This window comes from Enhydra lutris, unplaced genomic scaffold (assembly GCF_002288905.1).
Source record: "Enhydra lutris kenyoni isolate GAN:26980312 unplaced genomic scaffold, ASM228890v2 scaffoldscaffold1, whole genome shotgun sequence".
Taxonomy (NCBI): Eukaryota; Metazoa; Chordata; class Mammalia; order Carnivora; family Mustelidae; genus Enhydra; species Enhydra lutris.
In genome coordinates this window covers 12,625,544-12,645,762 of record NW_019154085.1, presented here as the reverse complement: position 1 = coordinate 12,645,762, position 20,219 = coordinate 12,625,544, and the positions used below count along the sequence as shown (strand labels likewise).

At 43.7% G+C, this 20,219-nt stretch overlaps 1 protein-coding gene across 1 annotated transcript in view; it reads right to left on the bottom strand.

Moving 5' to 3' along the window:
- Positions 1-11,812: 11,812 nt before the first annotated feature.
- LOC111153602 (aldehyde oxidase) overlaps positions 11,813-20,219 on the bottom strand; it is a 77,430-nt gene continuing 69,023 nt past the window's right edge. The window contains exons 31-35 of the mRNA XM_022512769.1: positions 19,346-19,460; positions 16,275-16,340; positions 14,350-14,538; positions 13,421-13,588; positions 11,813-12,473 (exon numbers count right to left, since the gene is read on the bottom strand). Coding sequence (XP_022368477.1) covers positions 12,423-12,473; positions 13,421-13,588; positions 14,350-14,538; positions 16,275-16,340; positions 19,346-19,460 — 589 coding nt within the window. The 3' untranslated portion in view covers positions 11,813-12,422. The remainder of the gene's footprint in view (positions 12,474-13,420; positions 13,589-14,349; positions 14,539-16,274; positions 16,341-19,345; positions 19,461-20,219) is intronic.

Below are 20,219 nucleotides of genomic sequence, written 5' to 3'. Positions count from 1 at the left end.
GCAGCTTATAAGGTATCTTTCTACAGAAGAAAACTATATTTTTAAAATTAGTAATTCCATAGAGTCTTTCTTAGTTACTTATCAGAGGATTTGGGGGGCTGCGTGTGGAGGGAGTGGGCAGAGGAGGGTCTAACACTAGGGCTCTGCGGACGTTACAGAGGCACAGTGGCTATTGATTCTGTACAACATGAAAGATGGAAATGGCTTCTCTTCTCTTCCTCATAGACCATTAGTACTAATCAAAGATGGAATCAGATTCAGAGAGGACAGGCATTTATTTCCCAGAAATATTCTACTTTGGCTGTGATTCCATAAAGTGTGCTGCTGAAATGGCCACGTCAGGAACAGACTCTTCTCTGCTTCTCCTCGTCACAAAGCTAGACATTAGGAAGATGGCCTACTCCGTTTTCAGTCAGAAGATGTTATTTTTATAACCTTCACTTTTGAAGACGCCATTAAGGTGCTACCTGTCTGCATTTCTGAGAAAAATATTGGTGGTTACCCTCACTGAGATGGCCAAATGATAAACCTCCGAGTGTCTAATGCATGATATTGTGCTTTCCTTGAAAACCAATTCCCCGTAATGGGTGTGAGGCTTTGCTATTGAATTCGGAAGAGCTGGCTCAGCAGCTCTCCGGAGTTTCACAGTCCCAAGACTGAACCTTCCCCCACTCTCCACCACGGGTCTCTGTGTAGGATCCCAGCAGACATTACCCAGGGAGAAGGAGATGTGCCATCTTTCAACCCAAAGGCTGAGTCTCTGCCCTTGGCACACCTTCCTTGTTCACAACTGGAACTTTCCCCACTGGCCTCCAAAATCAGATACAGAATCCTGGTAGTTTTTCTAGATTGAACTACTGTCTTCAGTTCTGGAGTGCAGTCCGTGGAAGTGTGCAGAGCAGGAGATCAGTGACGAGGAAGGGAAAGGCCTGAGGAAACCCCTAACAGGGTACAAGTCCCATGCGCAAGAAGAACACCAGACTGCTCTCTGACCAGCAAAAACAAAGAAAGGGTGGGAACAAATGAGGGAAGTAATGGGGAAAACTGACAACAAAGGCAAAAGTGTGGTGCAATGTCCAGTTGCCTAAGGGATGTATTTTGCGGAAATACCGTCAACCTAAACCGTATCAAACAGAGACTCAATATACTGCTCAGTGAAGACAGAGTAACATTAACAGAAGTCAGAGAGAAGGCAGAACACTCTTGTTCCTATTTTTGCTTCCATGTTTCTCACCAAAGGAAAGCCTTGTAAACTAAAAGCATCAGACAAGCACAGTTTAAAAAAAAGACTTGAAGCCCAGCATATGTGGAGATTATAAAGAAAGCGCTTAGCCTTAAAATAAATAAATAAATAAATAAATAAATAAGTGAATGTGCCTTGAAAAAAACATTTTTGTTCAAATGGTCAGGTCAGTCAAGGCGAATAACGTCCCATGACCTTAAAACCATTCAGAAATGAGATTGTGAAACCAGGGTCAGGAATCTTTTGGAGACATCACAGAAAATCAGAGCAGGGCTAGAACACTGGAGACAGGTGACCATGGATCTTGGTTTTTCAAAAAGATGGATTTTGGTGAGGTTGACTTTGCTCTTGGATAGCTTTCTGGACTCTTCTAGAATGGAGTATTAATGAGAGGGCCTAGGGACGTGGTTCCAAAGAGGAGACTGGGTACTCGGGGAAACTAACCTCATTCCCTTCTGACGTGAGGTTTCTAGACTGAGAAACTGGTCAGTGCCCTCGACACCGTGCACAGGGATCTCATGAGCCATGTGACAGTGTCTGTGCTCCCTCTGTGGAGGGGACAGAGGAAGCTAAATGCAGGACACCACACTATTTGACTGAGCAACAACTCAGTTGGTCAGTGTTGGTCACTTTTCTCCTAGTTCTTTGCTTGCCTTGCTGTGTCCGATATTTTAATCAACAACTTACATACAGATCGAAGGCAACGGTCATCAGATCTGAGGGTTTTGAACGGGCGGGGGCTAGGGGGTTGGGGGAACCAGGTGGTGGGTATTAGGGAGGGCACGGATTGCATGGAGCACTGGGTGTGGTGCAAGAACAATGAATACTGTTACGCTGAAAAGAAATAAAAAATTTAAAAAAAATGAAAAATACAACCAAATAAATCACACATTTAATATAAACTAATTTAATAAATTTAATAAACTTTGATATGTAAATATAAAAAAAGATTTTCAAATAATAGAATAAAAGTTTAAAAGTATCTTAACAGAACAGAATGCATATATGAAATTTAATTAGAATCTATAAGTTTCTAAAAGGCAGAAGGGGGAAATACTACTTTAAAGGTCTTAAGATAGGGGCACCTGGGTGGTGCAGTCATTCAGAGGCTCTGCCTTCGGCTCAGGTCATGATCCTAGAGTCCTCGGATCAAGCCCCACGTCAGGCTCCCTGCTACGTGGGAAGCCTGCTTCTTCCTCCCCCACTCCCTCTGCTTGTGTTCCCTCTCTCGCTGTGTCTCTCTCTGTCCAATAAATAAATAAAATCTTTTTAAAAAAAATAAAGTCTGATGCCCTGCAATGGCCAAATGGATAAGGAAGATGTGGTCCATATGCACTATGGAGTATTATGCCTCCATCAGAAAGGATGAATACCCAACTTTTGTAGCAACATGGACGGGACTGGAAGAGATTCTGCTGAGTGAAATAAGTCAAGCAGAGAGAGTCAATTATCATATGGTTTCACTTATTTGTGGAGCATAACAAAGAGCATGGAGGACATGGGGAGATGGAGAGGAGAAGGGAGTTGAGGGAAATTAGAAGGGGAGGTGAACTATGAGAGACTATGGACTCTGAAAAACAATCTGAAGGTTTTGAAGGGGCGGGGGATGGGAGGTTGGGGGAACCAGGTGGTGGGTGTTAGAGAGGGCACGGATTGCGTGGAGCACTGGGTGCGGTGTAAAAACAATGAATACTGTTACGCTGAAAAGAAATAAAAAATTAAAAATAAATAAATAAATAAATAAATAAAGTCTTAAGGTATTTCAACTGAATGTAAGCTTATGAATCATAATTGATTTTTTCCTAATTCCTGAGTTACGATTTCCTAAGCATTAATATACTTAATAACTGTAGCAACAATAGCCACCATAAAATAAAATAAAATTAAAATAACCCAAATAATAAAATGAAAATAAATATAATCCCAAAGTCATCATTTCTTTTAGCTAGCTCTAAGTACATAATTAAAAGATTTCTAAAGTCCAATATTTCTGGACCTTCCATTAACACTGCAATTGTATCAAAGTCACTCACGTAGACAACTCAATAGGCACACGCTATTGGAACACACATTACACTGAAATGATCGGAACAACTGATACAGCACCAAGAATGTATTAGTCATGTGAAAATTCACTTCCCTCTCTGGTTGTCTGCCTCAGTTTCCCCTCCTGGTAAACAGGGATGGATAATCTTTGCCAACAGTGCTTGAGAGGCATGGATCATAAAGATCAACAAATAGGGACGCCTGGGTAGCTCAGTGGGTTAAGCCTCTGCCTTTGGCTCAGGTCATGATCTCAGGGTCCTGGGATCAAGACCCGCATCGGGCTCTCTGCTCAGCAGGGAGCCTGCCTCCCCCTCTCTCTCTGCCTGCATCTCTGCCTGCTTGTGTTCTCTCTCTCTCTCTCTCTCTCTGTCAAATAAATAAATAAGATCCTTAAAAAAAATCGACAAATAAATGTCAAGTCCTTTGGCCTACTTCCTTGGAGGAAAAATGTTCAATCATCTTGCTCCTTTTGTTAAAGACACCATTCATTCTACAGTGTAGGGATTTGTTACTCACCCCCAAGCTTCCCCTGGACTGCTTTTTGGAGAGCTCCAGATGGTTCCTTAGGAGTGAAGATGCTCCTTACTGTGTCTGGGGTGCAGAAGCCACACTGGGGGCCATGGCCATTAGCAAACTTCCTAAAAGCAAAGAACACAGGGGATCCAGGCTGAAAGTGATGGGTAGAAAGCGCTCAGAAATGAAACTGAGCCTTCTGATTGGTAAAGGCAGAGGTAGGCACAGGCCCGTCAGGAATCCACCGGAAGTGCTGTGATCGCTCACATTAAGATGCTGACAGAAGCTTTCTGGATAGAGACTCCATGCAGGCAGTTGGGAGAGGAAGCCCTCAAAGCCAATCCAGGGCATGGATTCAAGAGCACAATTCGGATTCAACCAAGACTACACAGAGATTGTCTGTGTCTATCTTGTTGCCTCTCTCATTCTGCTACTGCTTGGGGGAAAGAAAGAATTTGAATTGGAGGGATTTATTGTAAAGTCTTCTGTTCCTAAAGAAAGTCCCAGCTTTTCGACTTTGTCATTTCCCGTTCTGATGTTGGAGGGTTATCTGGTGTTCCATTCACTTTTGGACATTTTTACTAACGCATCTTCAGTAGATGAGTTCAAAAATCCCACACAAAATTGACCTTGAGATTAATGCACCTGTACCTCTGATGATCAGAGGAGTTTCTCGAAAGCAAAAGGACAAAAAGTCTTAAGATAATTCTTCCTTCTGGTCTCTGGCTTGGTGGTCTGCCAGCAACCTTTAGGGAAACCAATTCCTTATGGTCTGGGAAGGTATTTTTAGAACAGACATAATCCTTGCTCCAAAGGACTTTATAACTCAGTTTAGGGGACATTCAACAAAGTCTTGATTAAAGACTATTATATAACATGTTAAATTCAAATATCTAAATCACACAAGTATTTCTTTTTTTCTGGTAGAATTCATAGCATGGCTATTTACACAGACCAAACATAGAATATGCCTCCTTGTTTTTCTCATTTTATTACAGGAACCAAGATAAAAGTGATCTGTCCCCTTTGTGTGTGCATAGGACCCACGGCCTTCCTGAAGGGAGGATTCCTCCCTGAGGCAATGAGATGGTTCAAGGTGACACAGATGGAGTGTCACTCCTTCAGGACCCCCTTCCCTCACATTTTTACAGAAGTATAACAAGCTTCAAATGATAATATCGAAATCCAGAGAAGAATAAAGAAATTAAGAAAAGGGTAACTTTTGTTCCTATGAAAGGGACAAAAACCTTCACTTGCCATCTTGGTTCTCTAAAACCCTAACAAATAAAGAAGCCCTCTAAATCCATAGTTATTCTGAACTCATTAATATATACTCTTACTTGAACTAGGCAAATCCTGGTTTTGCTGCTTCCTCTACCTTCTGTGGTCGTGACTGCAGCCCCAAAGGCAGAGCAGCAGGTGGACACCAGGCAGGTGGGGACGGAGAAGTGACTTCAGAGTTTGGACAATGAAGCTGAGCATTGCTCTCACTAGAAGAGTAGTTCCCCTCAAAAAAGAAAAAGAAAAATGTGTTTAGGTGATTATAACAGTGATTACTTGGACATGAATATAACTAGTTGAGTACATATTATAGCTGAACCAGCACTTAAGTGATTTTGAATTTGAGTATGGCTCCCTAAAAATAAATCTTTTATTACTTGGAATTAAGAAAGCCATTTCCTCCTCCAAACGATCTTGTTAAAAATGTATTTCAGGAATTGAAATGATCTCTATCTATTCCTATGCCCTTTTCAGTTTACTGGTTGTGATGGTTGGTCAAATCATTAACTTGTTACCCTTCAAGCAATCTCAAGGTTACGTGTGATCTTATAAAGATCTGCAGAATATGAAGCAAAGTCAAAGAAGACCACCTTGAAGGCAAGTCATTCAATAACTTCACCTGAGTGTAAGCTCCACGAAGGCAAGTAACTGGTTCCCAGTGCCTAGGACAGGGGAAGCGTAAAAATACTGGTGAGAGGATGAACGAGGATAATTAAGCATTCCTCCAAGGGGTCAGGTTGCCGAATGCATGTGAATTCACTGTACCTCTCAAGGGGAGAACGAGAGAACTTGAGTGTGCCCTGAAAGTGTCCATCTGCCTTCAGGAGGACTGTAAGGAAGGTGCAGAACAGGCTTTGAGACTTCTCCTGGGGTCTGTTTCTGCCCTGAGGGGTGTCCTGGGTAGGATCTCTGTTTTTCCTCTAATCAAATCCTGTCCTTCTCTGCTCCCAAACCCCTGATTTTCCCACTTTCCTCTGCTACCCCCATTTCGTTCCTCCCTTAAGCCAAGTTGAACTTCAATCTCAATGTAGTTCTTAAACAGTGCATACTCTTTCCTTCCCTGGAATAAAGTTTCTTAAAACCAGCAACAAAATCTTCTTTCGTCTGTGAAATGGAACTAAATCATGCAGACACAATGCACACAGGTGCATTTTTAGGTGTTAATGTATTTGTTTTTAGATCCTAAAACTAATGCTTATTTTAAAAAATAATAAAAATGGGGCGCCTGGGTGGCTCAGTGGGTTAAGCTGCTGCCTTCGGCTCAGGTCATGATCTCAGGGTCCTGGGATCGAGCCCCGCATCGGGCTCTCTGCTCGGCAGGGAGCCTGCTTCCTCCTCTCTTTCTGCCTGCCTCTCTGCCTGCTTGTGATCTCTGTCTGTCAAATAAATAAATAAAATCTTTAAAAAAATAATAAAAAATATGGAAGTGTATAAAGCAGAAAATGAAAATACTCCTTCTCAATTTTCACTTATCAAAGTTAACGATTACCAGATACCTCCATATGTATACAGAATTTCCCTACGCACATATGTTTACATACACGAATTGTTTTTGATTTCTAAAAGTGAAATCAACTATTCATACTATATCAAATTTTGCTTTTTTTCAAGTTACATAGGCTCTCTGTGCCTCAATTGCCTCGACTGTGGAATGGACAAAGAGGCAGTACCTCTCTTGGGGTTGTTGTGAGGATTAAATCAGCTAATACATGTAAAGTACTTGGAATAGTGCCTGGCACCTAGAAGTTCTCAATAAATGTTACCCCCCCCCTTTTAAAAAAAGATTTTATTTATTTGACAGACAAAGATCACAAGTAGGCAGAGAGTCAGGCAGAGAGAGAGGAGGAAGCAGGCTCCCTGCTGAGCAGAGAGCCCGATCTGGGGCTCGATCCCAGGACCCTGGGATCATGACCTGAGCCGAAGGCAGAGGCTTTAACCCACTGAGCCACCCAGGCGCCCCTACCCATCCCCTTTTAAAAACATTTTTAACTTAAATTCAAGTCAGCTAACATATAGTGTATTACTAGTTTCAGAGGTAAAAGTTAGTGATTTACCAGTTGCATATATATATACACCCAGTGCCCACCATGTACATCACGTGCCCTCCTTAAGTCCATCACGCAGTTACCCATTCCCCCCACCTTTCTCCCCTCCAGCAACTCTCAGTTGGTTCCCTCTAGTTAAGAATCTCTTAAGGGGGGGGGGGCATCTGGGTGACTCAGATGGTTAAGCCTCTGCCTTCAGCTCGGGTCATGATCCCGGGGTCCTGTGATCAAGTCCTGCATGGGGCTCCCTGCTTGGTGGGGAGCCTGCTTCTCCCTTTCCCTCTGCTGCTCCCCCTGCTTGTGCTCTCTGTCAAATAAATAAATAGTAAAATCTTTAAAAAAGTCATCTCTTATGGTTTGCCTTCCTCTCTGTCTTTATCTTATTTTTCCTTCCCTTCCCCTATGTTCATCTGTTTTGTTTCTTAAATTCCACATATGAGTGAAGTCATATGGTATTTGTCTTTCTCTGACTGACTTACTTTATTTAGCATAATAGCCTCTAGTTCCATCCACGTCGTTGCAGATGGCAAGGTTTTGTTTTTTCTTGGTGGCTGCACAGTACTCCACTGTATATGTACACCACATCTTCTTTATCCATTCACCTGTTGATGGACATCTAGGCTTTTTCCATAGTTTGGCTATTGTGGACATTGCTGCTATGAACATTGGGGTACAGGTGCCCCTTTAAATCAGTATTTTTGGAACTTTTGGATTAATGCCCAGTAGTGCAATTGCTGGGTCATAGGGTAGTTCTATTTTCAACTTTTTGAGGAACCCCCATGCTGTTTTCCAGAGTGGCTGCTCCAGCTTGCATTCCCACCAACAGTGTAGGAGGGTTCCCCTTTCTCCACATCCCTGCCAACATGTGTCGTTTCCTGACTTGTTAATTTTAGCCGTTCTGATTGGTGTGAGGTGGTATCTCATTGTGGTTTTGATTTGTATTTCCTTGATGCTGAGTGATGCGGGTCTGTTGGCCTTTTCATTATTGCTGTAAATGGTCTTCTATAAGCTCACATTCTTTTGTTTTCCATTTTTCACTATTACAAACAATGTTGTGATGAAAACTCTTAGGCTTTAATGCGGCCCGAGCAAGTATTTCTGTTGCACAAAATCGGAGAACTGTAATTTCTGGGTTGAAGGGCAAGCATGCTGCGAGGTGAGGTCCAACTCACTCACCTTCCAAAATGTGTGTGCCAACACGGCACATCACGGACAAGAGAATGTCTGCTCCCCCACAGCCTACACCAACACTGTGTGTTATCCATGTTACCATTTTCAAATATGTGGGGGGACAGTCCGTAATAGGCATTTCTTGTTATTTTGAGGTTTTTCCAACTAGCTATACATTTAGTAAATATTTGTATTTATTCTTCTGTCCTTTGACTATTTTCTATTAGGTTTTTGACTTATCAATTTAAAGAACTTAATCATATATAATGAATATTAACCATGATCTGCTATAAATGTCTAGCTTGTTACCTGTCCCTCTGATTTTGAGTATCTTGCTTCCTGGAGGATGGAACTGCAACCTCCCAAGGCTCCTAGCTGGCATTTCTCTAGGCCATTCCATTGCCCTATCAGATGAGCCACGTCTCAATGGTACAGATGTGATAGGACCAGTGGGTCGCGTGTCACACTCTCACCCCATTGCTGGAGCGCAGATGCCTTTGCTTGGCTATAAACTGGTCTGATGCAGTGTTACGTGGGGACATTACGAGGGTGCACTTAACACCACACAGGCCCATAGGTGGTGACGGCTCAGGCCATACAGGCAGACAAGGCAAACTTTTAACCAGAATGTGTGTCTGTTTCTGTTAAGATAAAACACTGCTCCTTGCAGAGTGGAGTTGTCAGTGTGCCCCCAGGGGCTAATTGGTCTCCTGGAAGGATGGTGCTAACTTGGGGGGCCAGTTCTCGTTTGGGTTGGGGCAGGCTGGACATTCAGCAGCTACGTGGAGGGATAACACCCAGCATTGTCATCATGACTCTTCCCACGCTGTGTCAGGTAGTGGGGGGACCAATGGCAGAGATGGCTAAGATCAATGCTATTTTGTGTATGTACTTGGTGTTCAGTGTCTCTTTCATGGTAGGAGGTTACAAGTGGAACTGGGATTTCTGGGTGGGATTGCTAAGAGGCCCAACTAAATCATTTTCCAAATTGTATGTACTAGTCCAATGAGTCATGCACAAGAGAGTCTGTTTCTCTACAGCCTTCACCAGCACGGTCTCAGGTGGACACAGCAGCAAGTGCTTTCGGAGAAACTTCATAATGTCCAGCCGGTTATTTTGGCACAACGGCTCATTCAGAGGAGTCAGATGAACTTGTTTTGTGAATGGAAGACAGGTAAGTTTTCCCCATTATTTTTCCTAAATTTATGTAGCAAGCAGTTAACATTTCTAATGTGCAATATGAACATTTTGACACATTGTGCCCATCCCCATGGACCCATTCATGAGCCTCTTGTCCCCCATCTTCCAGTTCCTGCACAGCTGGCCAAACCATTTGCTGCTATGCGTATATACCCTAACCTTGGGCCACTCTCTTTTCTACATAGAATGGATAACCAGGTGCAAAACCCAAAACACTGCCCATTGGGAAAATATCCCCTAACCACCTCTGAGTGGGACTGTAGTGCAGTGACTGACCGTATCTGGCTTGTATGCACATACTGATTTGTGAATGAAGCTTGGACTTTCTCCAACCAACCCATTTGTGAGCCACGCTCAGACGTTTTCCTTCTTCCTCAGCTTGTCCTAAGGGATCTCTCACACCACTGTGTAGCCATGGGTATAAACTGCAGGAGAGATGCTCACACAACAGCAGCAGGTAACTGGGTTCCTTCTGATCCCATTTGTGCTTGATTCTAGATGGACCACTTCCATCATACCTTCTTGCTTCTGGGATCGCTTGATTACATTTTAGCAACATCTTCAAGTTATTTGTGTGCATTTTAAAATTTAAGAAGCACGACATTGTTGCAGACAAAAGGAAGGATGGAAGTGACAGCACTTTTCAGGCAGATGACCAAGGTTCCAGAGTGAGAAACAGAATGGGAAATTCTGATGCTAAAAATGGGGGTCGTGAGAAAACACTGGAGAGATGGTCTGGGGCCAGATCACAGAGGGAACATAGGCCATCTTGGAGACTTGGGATACTTTCTGGTGGAATGAATAGGAAGCCATTGAAGGGTTTTAAGTAAGGGTGAACATAATCTCATTGTGTGTGTGTGTGTGTGTGTGTATCCATAAACGTGTATTTTTTACTTTAATCTGAAGAATAGTTTGGAAGGGAAGCAAAATGAATGTAGGACAGTTATAAGGAGACTACCACATGGGTTAGAAATAATGGTGGCTTGGAACAACACCGTAGCCGTGGGAATAAAGGGAGGGAGGCACAGATGTAGCTTTCTCTGAGGTGGACTGACAGGACTTCATACCTGAGCAGGTGTGTGCACCCAGAGAATGGAGCCTCTGGGATCAATCCCTCATTTCCGGCTTAACATCTCAGGGGTGGCTGTACTGATAAGTCTGAGGTGTCTTTGAGACACATCCACCAAAAATTCTTGAGTTGAGAGTGTGACAGGGAGAAGGTGCCATCCGTTAGTCTCTAGTATTTAATACTTCATTGTAGATTTTTTTTTTCTGCCATGAATGCAAATGGAATTTTTCAGTGATTTTTGTCCTGCTGCTCAGCCCTCTTTGAGGTATTGTCACTGAAGGCCACTGGGATTAATTTCTTAAGATTGTCACAATTTCTTAATCTTTCCCACATTTTCTGTTTCTCTCCATGTATGCTTTTTAAAAAATATTGAGATGAAATACATGCTTTTAATGTGTGTAATTCAGTGGTTTTTTAGTATTTTCACAGCTTGTACAACTATCACTACTCTCTAATTCCAGAACATTTTCATCACCCCCAAAAGGAAACCTTCTGTATCCATTAGCAATCACCTCCTTACCCCTGGAAACTACTAATCGACTTTCTGTTCCCATGAATTTGCCTATTCTTGAAGTTTTATGTAGAGGGAATAAATAATACAATATGTAGCCTTTGGGGTCTGGCTACTTTCACTGGCTACTTTCAACCATGCTGTAGAATATGTCAGTATTTCATTCTTCTGTATGGCTGAATAATATTCCTTTGTATGGATGTACCACCCATTGTGTAACATATTTTATTATCAGTTGATACAGTTGGGTTGTTTCTACTTTTCGTTGTTAAGAGTAATGCTATGAACATTTGTGTACAAGTCTGTGTGTGTACATATGTTTCCAATTCTCTTGGGTATATACTTAGGAGTGGTCATTTGGTAATTCCATGCTTAACTTTTTGAGGAACTGCCAATTTTTTTTCCAGTGTCTGCACCATTTTCATTCTTCCTGGCAATGGATAAGGGTTCCGATTTCTCCACATCCTTACCAACACTTAGTATTATCCATCATTTTGATTATGGCCATCCTATTGGGAACGAAATGTTTTCCGTTGTGGTTTTCATTAGCATTTCCTTAATGACTATTGACTGCAAGCATCTTTTTATGTGCTTATTGGCCATTTATATATTTGCTTTGGGGAAATGTCTGTACAATTCCTTTGTCCATTTTAAAATTGTGTTATTTATCTTTTTATTGCTGAGTTGTGAGATTTTAAAAAATATATTCTGCATAATACATTTTTATTAAATAAATGATTTGCAAATATTTCCTACCATTCTGTGGTTTGTCTTTCAATTCCTTGTAGAATCTTCTGAAGCAGAAAGTTTTTAGCTTTGATGAAGTCTAATTTATCCATTTTTTTCCTTTAGTTCCACAGACGTTTGGATATAGTGCCTAGATCCATTTTGACAATAAAAGGAGGCTGATAGCAGATGGGGACATGTGAGAAAATGACAACATTACAGTTCACACTACTAATAAAATTATTTAGAAAATTGCCTTTCACTAGGCAGTGTAATTTCTGTTGGTGGATACAAGCCAAATATGAATCACATACAAATCATCATCTTCTATTCCATTCATCTGGATGGATTTAAGAAAGAGAGTAATGGAGAATATCATTCTAGAGGAAACCAGTTAGTATTTGTGCTACTTAAAATATGATTTCTAAATTGCTTAAGCATATCTATCAAAATCCAAATGGAACATTTAAAATCAGCCTCATATAAAAGCAGTACTCTATGAAATGATTTCTAAACTGTGAGCATTTATCTTTCTGACCTAGCATCTTCAAGCATAAAGACTGGAGACATTGCTATGTTGGAAGAGGAGTCCCATTTTCCCAGAAGTTCGTATTGGATTCATATGGGTACATTCCAAGGAACATAGGATCCAGGTTTGTCTCTCGGGATCTGGAATAAAAGAATAAACGTGGAGGTTTGCAATTTGGAAAACCTTTGCAATGGTGAAAAATAGCATAAAACAAAACAGGATGAAAACCACCCAGAGGGTGACCAGGACAAGATGAGGTCTCAGAGCGACAGCATGAGAAGCGTGGGAGACTCTGGGACAGGACTGCGAATCGGGGTGAGGCAGCTACAAGAGTTTTCAGTTCACCCTTGAAGAGGGACAAATGAAAAGTGGAATTAGTCTCTGTGTTCCTCCGTAGTGGAGAGGTGACTCATGGGGCTTAGGACAAGCTGTAAAGGGGACCACACAGAGCCAGCACTGAGAGGAGGAAGAGGAGGGAGCTCTCCCCTCAATGTAAGGACTACCTTGCATATAGTCAGGGGGTCACTGTCAACAGCATGACTTTCGTCCACAGCTAAAATCTCATCACTGAAAGTGACCGAGGAGAGCGGAGATGTTTGCTCTGCAGGGGTGTTCATGCAGGACGAATTCTGCTCTTGGGCTTGGGCCGGAAAGGGCCCCTCCCACTCTACAGCTGAAATCGGGAATTACACGCACTTTCTCAAGTATCTGATTGGCTAGAGTGGGAGAGACTGTTGGCGTGGCCCATATTCTTGGCCTGGGTGTCTCAGGTTCAGGGAAGAATTCATGAGCTCCTGTTCCTGACTGATATGTCCTGGGAAGGGAACAGAACTAAGGAGGAACATGAAGCTGACGGAAGAGCAATGAACTCTGTTTTTACGTCGAGTGGAGCTGAGCCCCGCCGAGGGGCAGGCAGGACCAGGCCGAGGAAAACCTCCCTTCTCAGGGTCTGTGGGCTCTTCCTAGGCCCAAGTGCCCTTAGGATTCCTGCCACCTTCTCTTCCATGGAAAGCCACCATGGTGGGTTAATAAAACTTGACTCAAAGGACAGGGAACAAAAAGTCAGAATTTTCTGAGCAGATCATACCATTTTTGTGAACTTATCTTCACAGGCCATTCGAATCTTCTCTGGGGTCAGCGGACTGCTGAGCTTTAATGGTCCAAACAGGCCTCTCTCCCGTCGTGCTGCGTTCACCGCGTCATGAATGGCAAAAAACACTGAACAGCCCAGGAATAGCCCAGACTCTCCTAGACCCTTGAAGCGAAAAAAGTCAGCAAGATTATGACTCTCTCTTTGTATCTGTATGTATGTGTGTGTGTGTGTGTATATATATATATATATGTATATATATATATATATGCATCTATAGGTAAACATGTGTAGAGATGCCTATATGAAATATTATTTTAGAGAGTGTGTGCACCTGTGTGAGGGGGGAGGGGGGAGAGAGAATCCTCAAGTGGTCTCTCCACTGAGGGCAGAGCCCAGTGGAGAGCTCAATCCCACAACCCAGGAGATCATGACCTAAGTCAGAATCAAGTATTGGACTCCCATCCAAGTACTAAGCAGGCCCGACCCTGAGAACCAAGTATCGGATACCCAACCTACTGAACCACCCAGGTGCCCTTATGAAACATTATTACATATGTAACGTTTTTCTTTTAAAAAAGTAATTTAATATTTTAACCTAGTATTCTCATTCTCAGGATTCTTGCCTAAGGAAATGATGCCGAAGGGAGAAAGGAGATACAGGTACGAGGTGATTACTGCACAACGAAAAATCAGATACAACCTGATGGTAACAGGAGTCATGTTAGGCTCCAAAATTTGAAGTATTTAAAAAGAATTGCAACATTGTTAAATTAATTTATAATTAAAATGTTCAACAGGGCCTTTTCTTCTAGAAGACTGGTAAAAATCCCAAACCACCAAGAAATGAGGGCACCTCCCCTGGCCGCCTGCACAGGTACCACAAAGTCACATAAACTTGGACTTGTTTGCCAAGCACAGCTTACCTTTGAGGAATACAGGGTATTTGAGCTTTGAGACGGGGGCAAGAAAGAAATGTGCAGCTCCGTGGGGATGTCGCAGACGGCAGGGATTTTATACTGGTTTGGACCGCGAGTGTGTAGGACACCCTGAGGAGAATACTGTAGCTCCTCTATTGTATAAAGCCCCACGCCTTGAATAAACGCGCCTTCAATCTGGGAGGGAAGGAAAGGAATTTCCATTTATGAGAAAATACAATCAACCGGAGCAATTCAACTTCATGCTGTTTATTCGAATTTTTAAAATCCAGTGTAAGTGGGTTTTTGGCATGTCCTGGAAGATGTCTCTGAAGGTTTACTTAGAAGTTTACCTCAAAATATATCTAAGCATCTTGTTCAGTGTGAAGTACGAAGTCAAAGAACTTGACTTTGAATCTCCGTCTGGCAGTGAAAGTACGACTCTGGAGGAGGCCTCAAACAGCCTGTGCCCAGAGGCCCTCCTTTTTTCTGTCCGTGAGCCAGAAAGAACCTTCTTGACTGATCTGTCTGTAGCCCCCAGCACACCGACAGGGCTCTGAGAGTCCCCTCATCTCATCTCACCATCCTTGCCCGTGAGTGGGTCTGGCTTCTCATTTCCGGACTCTGTTTCCTCACTTGTTACGTGAAGTGTGTGCGCCCAAAGCTTCATAGAGCTTTAGGATGCTCTAATCTTAGATGTCAGCATGTGGGCAAAACTGGCTCCGCACATGTCTGACTTCTGGGTCTCCTCTGTGTATACTTCCTTGCTGTGGCCCTATTTTTTCCACCTCATCCACCGCCCTTCCTTGTGTCTATTTGTGGGGAGAACCTTCTCAAACGCCATGTTATGTGAATCTTCCTAAAAGCCTAGACTACACCCCAGGCCACGTCACCTCCACCCACTAAGGCAGGCCCCTGTCTTTGGGGCACCTCCTCCAAGTGGGGCCCCTTCCAGTCCCTGCCCATAGGTGCCCCTTCCACTCCACTGACCCAGGCCACACAGGCACTCGCCACCATTGTCAGCCCCTCCCCTGCCCTCCACTAGCCCTGAACACAAAGTTGGCTGGATTTCCTGTCTTTTCTTTAGGTCCTCCACTCTTCTCCCTCCCAGAATGCTTTTTCCTGCTCATTCCTTGACGACTTCATCCTGAAGCCCGCTTTGATCTCTCCAACCCACACGTTCTTCCCATTCTCCAGGGACACGAGTCATGATGGGAGAGTACCTCAGATTATGTTCTGAACTGCGGGTAGTAAGCTGAGTTGCCCACAGGTAGGAGAAAGGTAAAGAAAGTGAGTCAAGCTTCCAGGTGAGTCCTGAGTCCGAGAATCCTAGAGTGCGTGCTTCTCTTAAAAAGGCAGCCATGACTTTTCCTCATGGAAATGCAGCGCCCGTGCTGGGAAATTTTCTGTTTCCAAGAAACACTAGCCATTCGAATACCTACGTAAGGCAGCTGGTGATTCTTAATTTTGTCAATTATTTCAAATTTAAATAAAAGATGACCGTGGGCCAAACAGGCTACCTGTTATTAATAGTGACTGCTGTAACTATCTGGTGTCATCCCAACACGACTTTAAACTCCTCAAAGGGGGAGTCCATTGTAGGCCCAAGACATCACACTTAGCCTCCAGTCTACTTCTGATCCCAGGGCTACTGGGCGCTTCTGACCCCTCCTGGCTTGCTTCTTCTGCATCCCTCAAGCTCCTCAGTCACAGGCCGCATGTCTCTTCTAAAACTACTCACAACATCTTTGTTTCCTTCCCTTTTTTTAAACAAAAAGAGATTTGAGTTTTGTGGCCGGCCTGGATAGATGGGTTCTGACTACAGGGGCAGAAAGCTAAGAGGACGAACAAGCTGGATGGGATGTTTTCCCCACAGACCCCCACGGCGGTTCTGGCTTTCACCCAGGGGGTTGACGCGAAGGAGGTACACGTACCTGGCCTATGTCAAGGGCTGGATTTATGCTGCAGCCGGCGTCCATGACAACGTCTGTTCTGATGTTCTGATGTAATAAAAAAGAGCAAAATTGTTTATTTTAATGAATACAGCTCAGGAGAGAAGCCTGAGAGACAGTTCCTGCCAGGATGCCCCTGGCATAGAACACTTTTGGGGGCCACAATATATTTCAGGAGAAATAATCAACGAAGATTTTATTGGGTCACAAAAGCTAGCATGTATAACTTTCGAAGTTACACATGTACTCAAGTAGCTTAAGCATGGATTTTTTTTTTTTTCTTCAGGAACAAAAGGAGAGAAATTTGACTGCTCGGGCTGAGTGACGTAACTTACTTGCTGAGTTCGATCCTGCACAGCAGACATAATCCGCGACACAGAAAATGTTTACAGCCCTCACGATCCTTGTTGAAAAACCCTATGGCTACCACACAACCCAACACCCAGAGCCCGGCTGGCTGGGTGACACCGACGCATCAGCCAACAAAGTCTCCACTGTGACCTGCTGTTGTAGATGTTTCACTCTGAGAGCAGAGGAAAGATAGATCTAAAGCACAACTCGGTGACCAGAAGATCCTGAGGAGCTACGAATGAGGGCTACAGCAGGCCCGGCCGGGTTCCTGGGAACCTCTCTGCTCTCCAGCAAGTCTGTACCTACTTTTATGGGACATCGTGACCTCTGCCATGACCAACAGATACTACTTCTAACTATTAATGGGACAATGGAAACCCAAGAGCTCTCTTATTTGGTTTGGGACTTTCATCTAACATTTTTTCTGAAGAAAATCAGAGAGGGACCCAGAACGTTTCATTATAATAAACTAAAACACCTCTCTTCTTCAAGGACATGATGAGATGTGAAGCTGTGACGGCACTGGCCAGGCTGGCCTGCTGGCAGCCCCGTGGCCTCCCTTGCTGGCGAGGGGAGGTGCTCTCAAGTCTGCAGCGTTAGCGAAGGCCTTGTTTCCAGAGTCATGAACTTCCTGTTTGTCACTGGGTTCTGTTAGGGCTGAAGACCGTGGCTGTAGGTTGTGGCAGCCGGCCTCCAGGATGGCCTGTGACGACCCCCACATGCTGGGTTCACCTCCTGATGGAGTCCCCTCCCACACTCTGCCAAGGTTAGTTTGTGGCTGACAGGATATGTGGAAGTGCTGGTACCTCACCCCGAGCTGGGGCAGAAAGGCCTGAGGCTGCTGTCTGGTGCTCTCACGGGCTCATACTCTCTTGTTCCTTTGCATCAGTCCCTCTGGGTTTGGGGGGGCAGCTTGTGTGCCCTGAGGACGCCGAGATGTCCCATAGAGAGGTCCTTGTCGTAAGGAATGGAAACTTCTGACCAACAGCCAGTGAGGAACTGAGGCCTCCTGCTGACAAGCAGGTGACGGGACTTGGAATCAGATTTTCCAGCCGCCACTGAGCTTTGGGATGACTGCGGCCCTCCTTCACAACTTGATGGCGACCTTGTGGAAAACCCTGAGCCTGAATCACCCAGAGAAGCCACTCCCGGATTTCTGGCCCTCAGAATGCTGTCGGTTAACAAATATTTGTTATTTCAGCTGCCAAACTTAAGGGAAATTTGTTACACAGCAATAGAGAAGTAATATAGAGATGTAGGTTCAAAGTGAGGGAAATTTTGTAGGAATAAGAACAGTTCTAACAACACAAGGAGAATGACTGAGAAATAGGCCTCCATGGAGGGCCCCTGCTGGCATGTTGCATTAGAGCCCTTCATCTAGGGGTATACCTAACCTCGGAACCTAATTTGAACCACAGATCTCGCATTTTTGAATGCATCTGATAAAAAGACTATTTAGTACATCTCTTGAGATTGTTCAACTAAGTTATAAGAACACACCTTAGAATTTCATACTGAAGCTAATTATTACCTTATTCTCAGCTCTTAACAAGGCCAAGTCATATACAGATAAAGAAAACCCAAGTGATTAAGATTTCACCAAATTTTTGAGGGAGAAGGTGATGTAGAAATCAGTTAGCATAAGAGAACTTTCTAGTGACCTAAAAGAGGACAGCTACTCTAGCATGAAAACCATGCTTAGAATGATCATTGTTTTGTCTCAGTCCAAGGTACCCAAAAAGTGATCTGGTCTGAGTTAGATTCCAGACAAACCAGATACTTTACCCGGTAGGTTCAATAGAGGTGTAAACAATTTCAAAGATCCGGTTGATTCTAGTTTTAAAAACATAGACGCTGGAGACCAACTAAATGAAAAGTTACATCTTACCATAATCCAAGATAATAGTCACAAAGTATGTTTGGAAATAGCAAGACCTAGAGCTTGCTTCTGGGTAAATTTTGGGACAGATTATTACATGACAGTTGTGAGGGTATCACAGTCCCATTGAATGTATTAATGATCATTTATTATTATAAACAGTGGCCAGTAAGTAGCTTCATTGACCCACAAGGACCCAGCTACAAGAGGAGAAACTCTCCTTGAAACACAAGTGTGTATGTCTGTGTGTGTGTGTGTGTGTGTGTGTGTGTGTGTGTGTGTGTGAGAAAGAGAGAGAGAGAGAGAGAGAGACAAACTGTGTGCATATCTCCTCACTGCATCCCTTAAAAGCATAAGGATGCCCTTAAACTGTCTAAAAAGCAGGATCCAGCCAGATAAAAGATATCAAAAGCTGGCCACTAACGTCCCCAGGATAGCCCTTGGTGCTTGTTAGCAGGTTATGGGTGCTCATGAAATCCTTCCAAAATGTCATATGACGGCATTTCCCATGAGAGGTCAGGACTGCTGGTTAGACCCACAGTCTACATGAAAGCTTTCTTTAAGCTATGTTTCCTCCTTGAAGTGGTTTCTTTCCTGATTCCATTTAAAAGAGCCAGGAAAAGAAAGAAGGGAGGCCACCGCTTGTTTTCCATGGAAGGGACCACAATACCAAGGCAATGGCTGAGCTTCTATTTTTTTCTGGTAACAGAGAAACCATCCTTAGCCAGATGCACGGTGCTTCTGTGGTGCCCAGACAGGGGTCATGTGTGCAGTTTAGGTCTATCTGACATACAACCTGAAGACCTTCCCCACTGGTACTGACCTTATGAGCGCCCGTCAGGCAGTCTATTTCCACCTCGGAACAGGCAGCTCCGTAAACAAAATACTGGAAAGGATGGCCTTCGCCTGTCTCCCAGTTCATGTTGGACTCATAGCCCCTGCAGGAAAGAGAATTCGTGGGGAGCGCTGTTAAGTGACTCAGCAGCCTAACTGCAGATCCCGGTGGTTAAACAGACCGACAGGAGGCTAGGTTCAGTTTGCTCATACAGCAAACCAGAGGGACACACTTGGGCAATGATGTGTCAGCATGGAACGCACGCAATAAATCTGCTGAATAAATATATACTTCTTTCTCATTGAACTTTTTTGTCTGATAAGAACATTCAATTGCTCCTCACCAATGAATGACTCTTTGTACCCAGAAGTCAGGTGCTCATTCTTTGGTTCCCCAACCTATTGCTTTTCGTTAATGCTGAATCAGATTTGGGGAATTTTACCTGCATTTTGGACCAAACACTATTTCAAAGGCACATATTTGCCTGTCCGTCTGTCTTTCCGGCTCCAGGATTCAGCCTTCTGTTTGCAGGAGCAGGTGCCTGGCTCTCATTCTTTGCTACTTCTCTGGTCTCCATGCCTGCTCCATTCTGACTCTTCCTTAAGGACACCAGCTGGATGTCATGGTAGAAGAGGAGCGCAGGCCAGCAGCTGTTGGGCTCTTTCTCCCCTTCTCCCCTCCACTTCTCCCAGCCTGGAGGTGGCCATTAAAAGTGCTTCTGGTACTTATTCCTGGTAACCAGCCAGTGCCCTGGGACTCATAGGAGAACTAGCAACACAACAAAATCAGGCAAGACTTTCTGTATCGACCTATTTCCTGATGGCTTTCATTTTCGAGTAAAGCAATCTGATAATTATTTTCC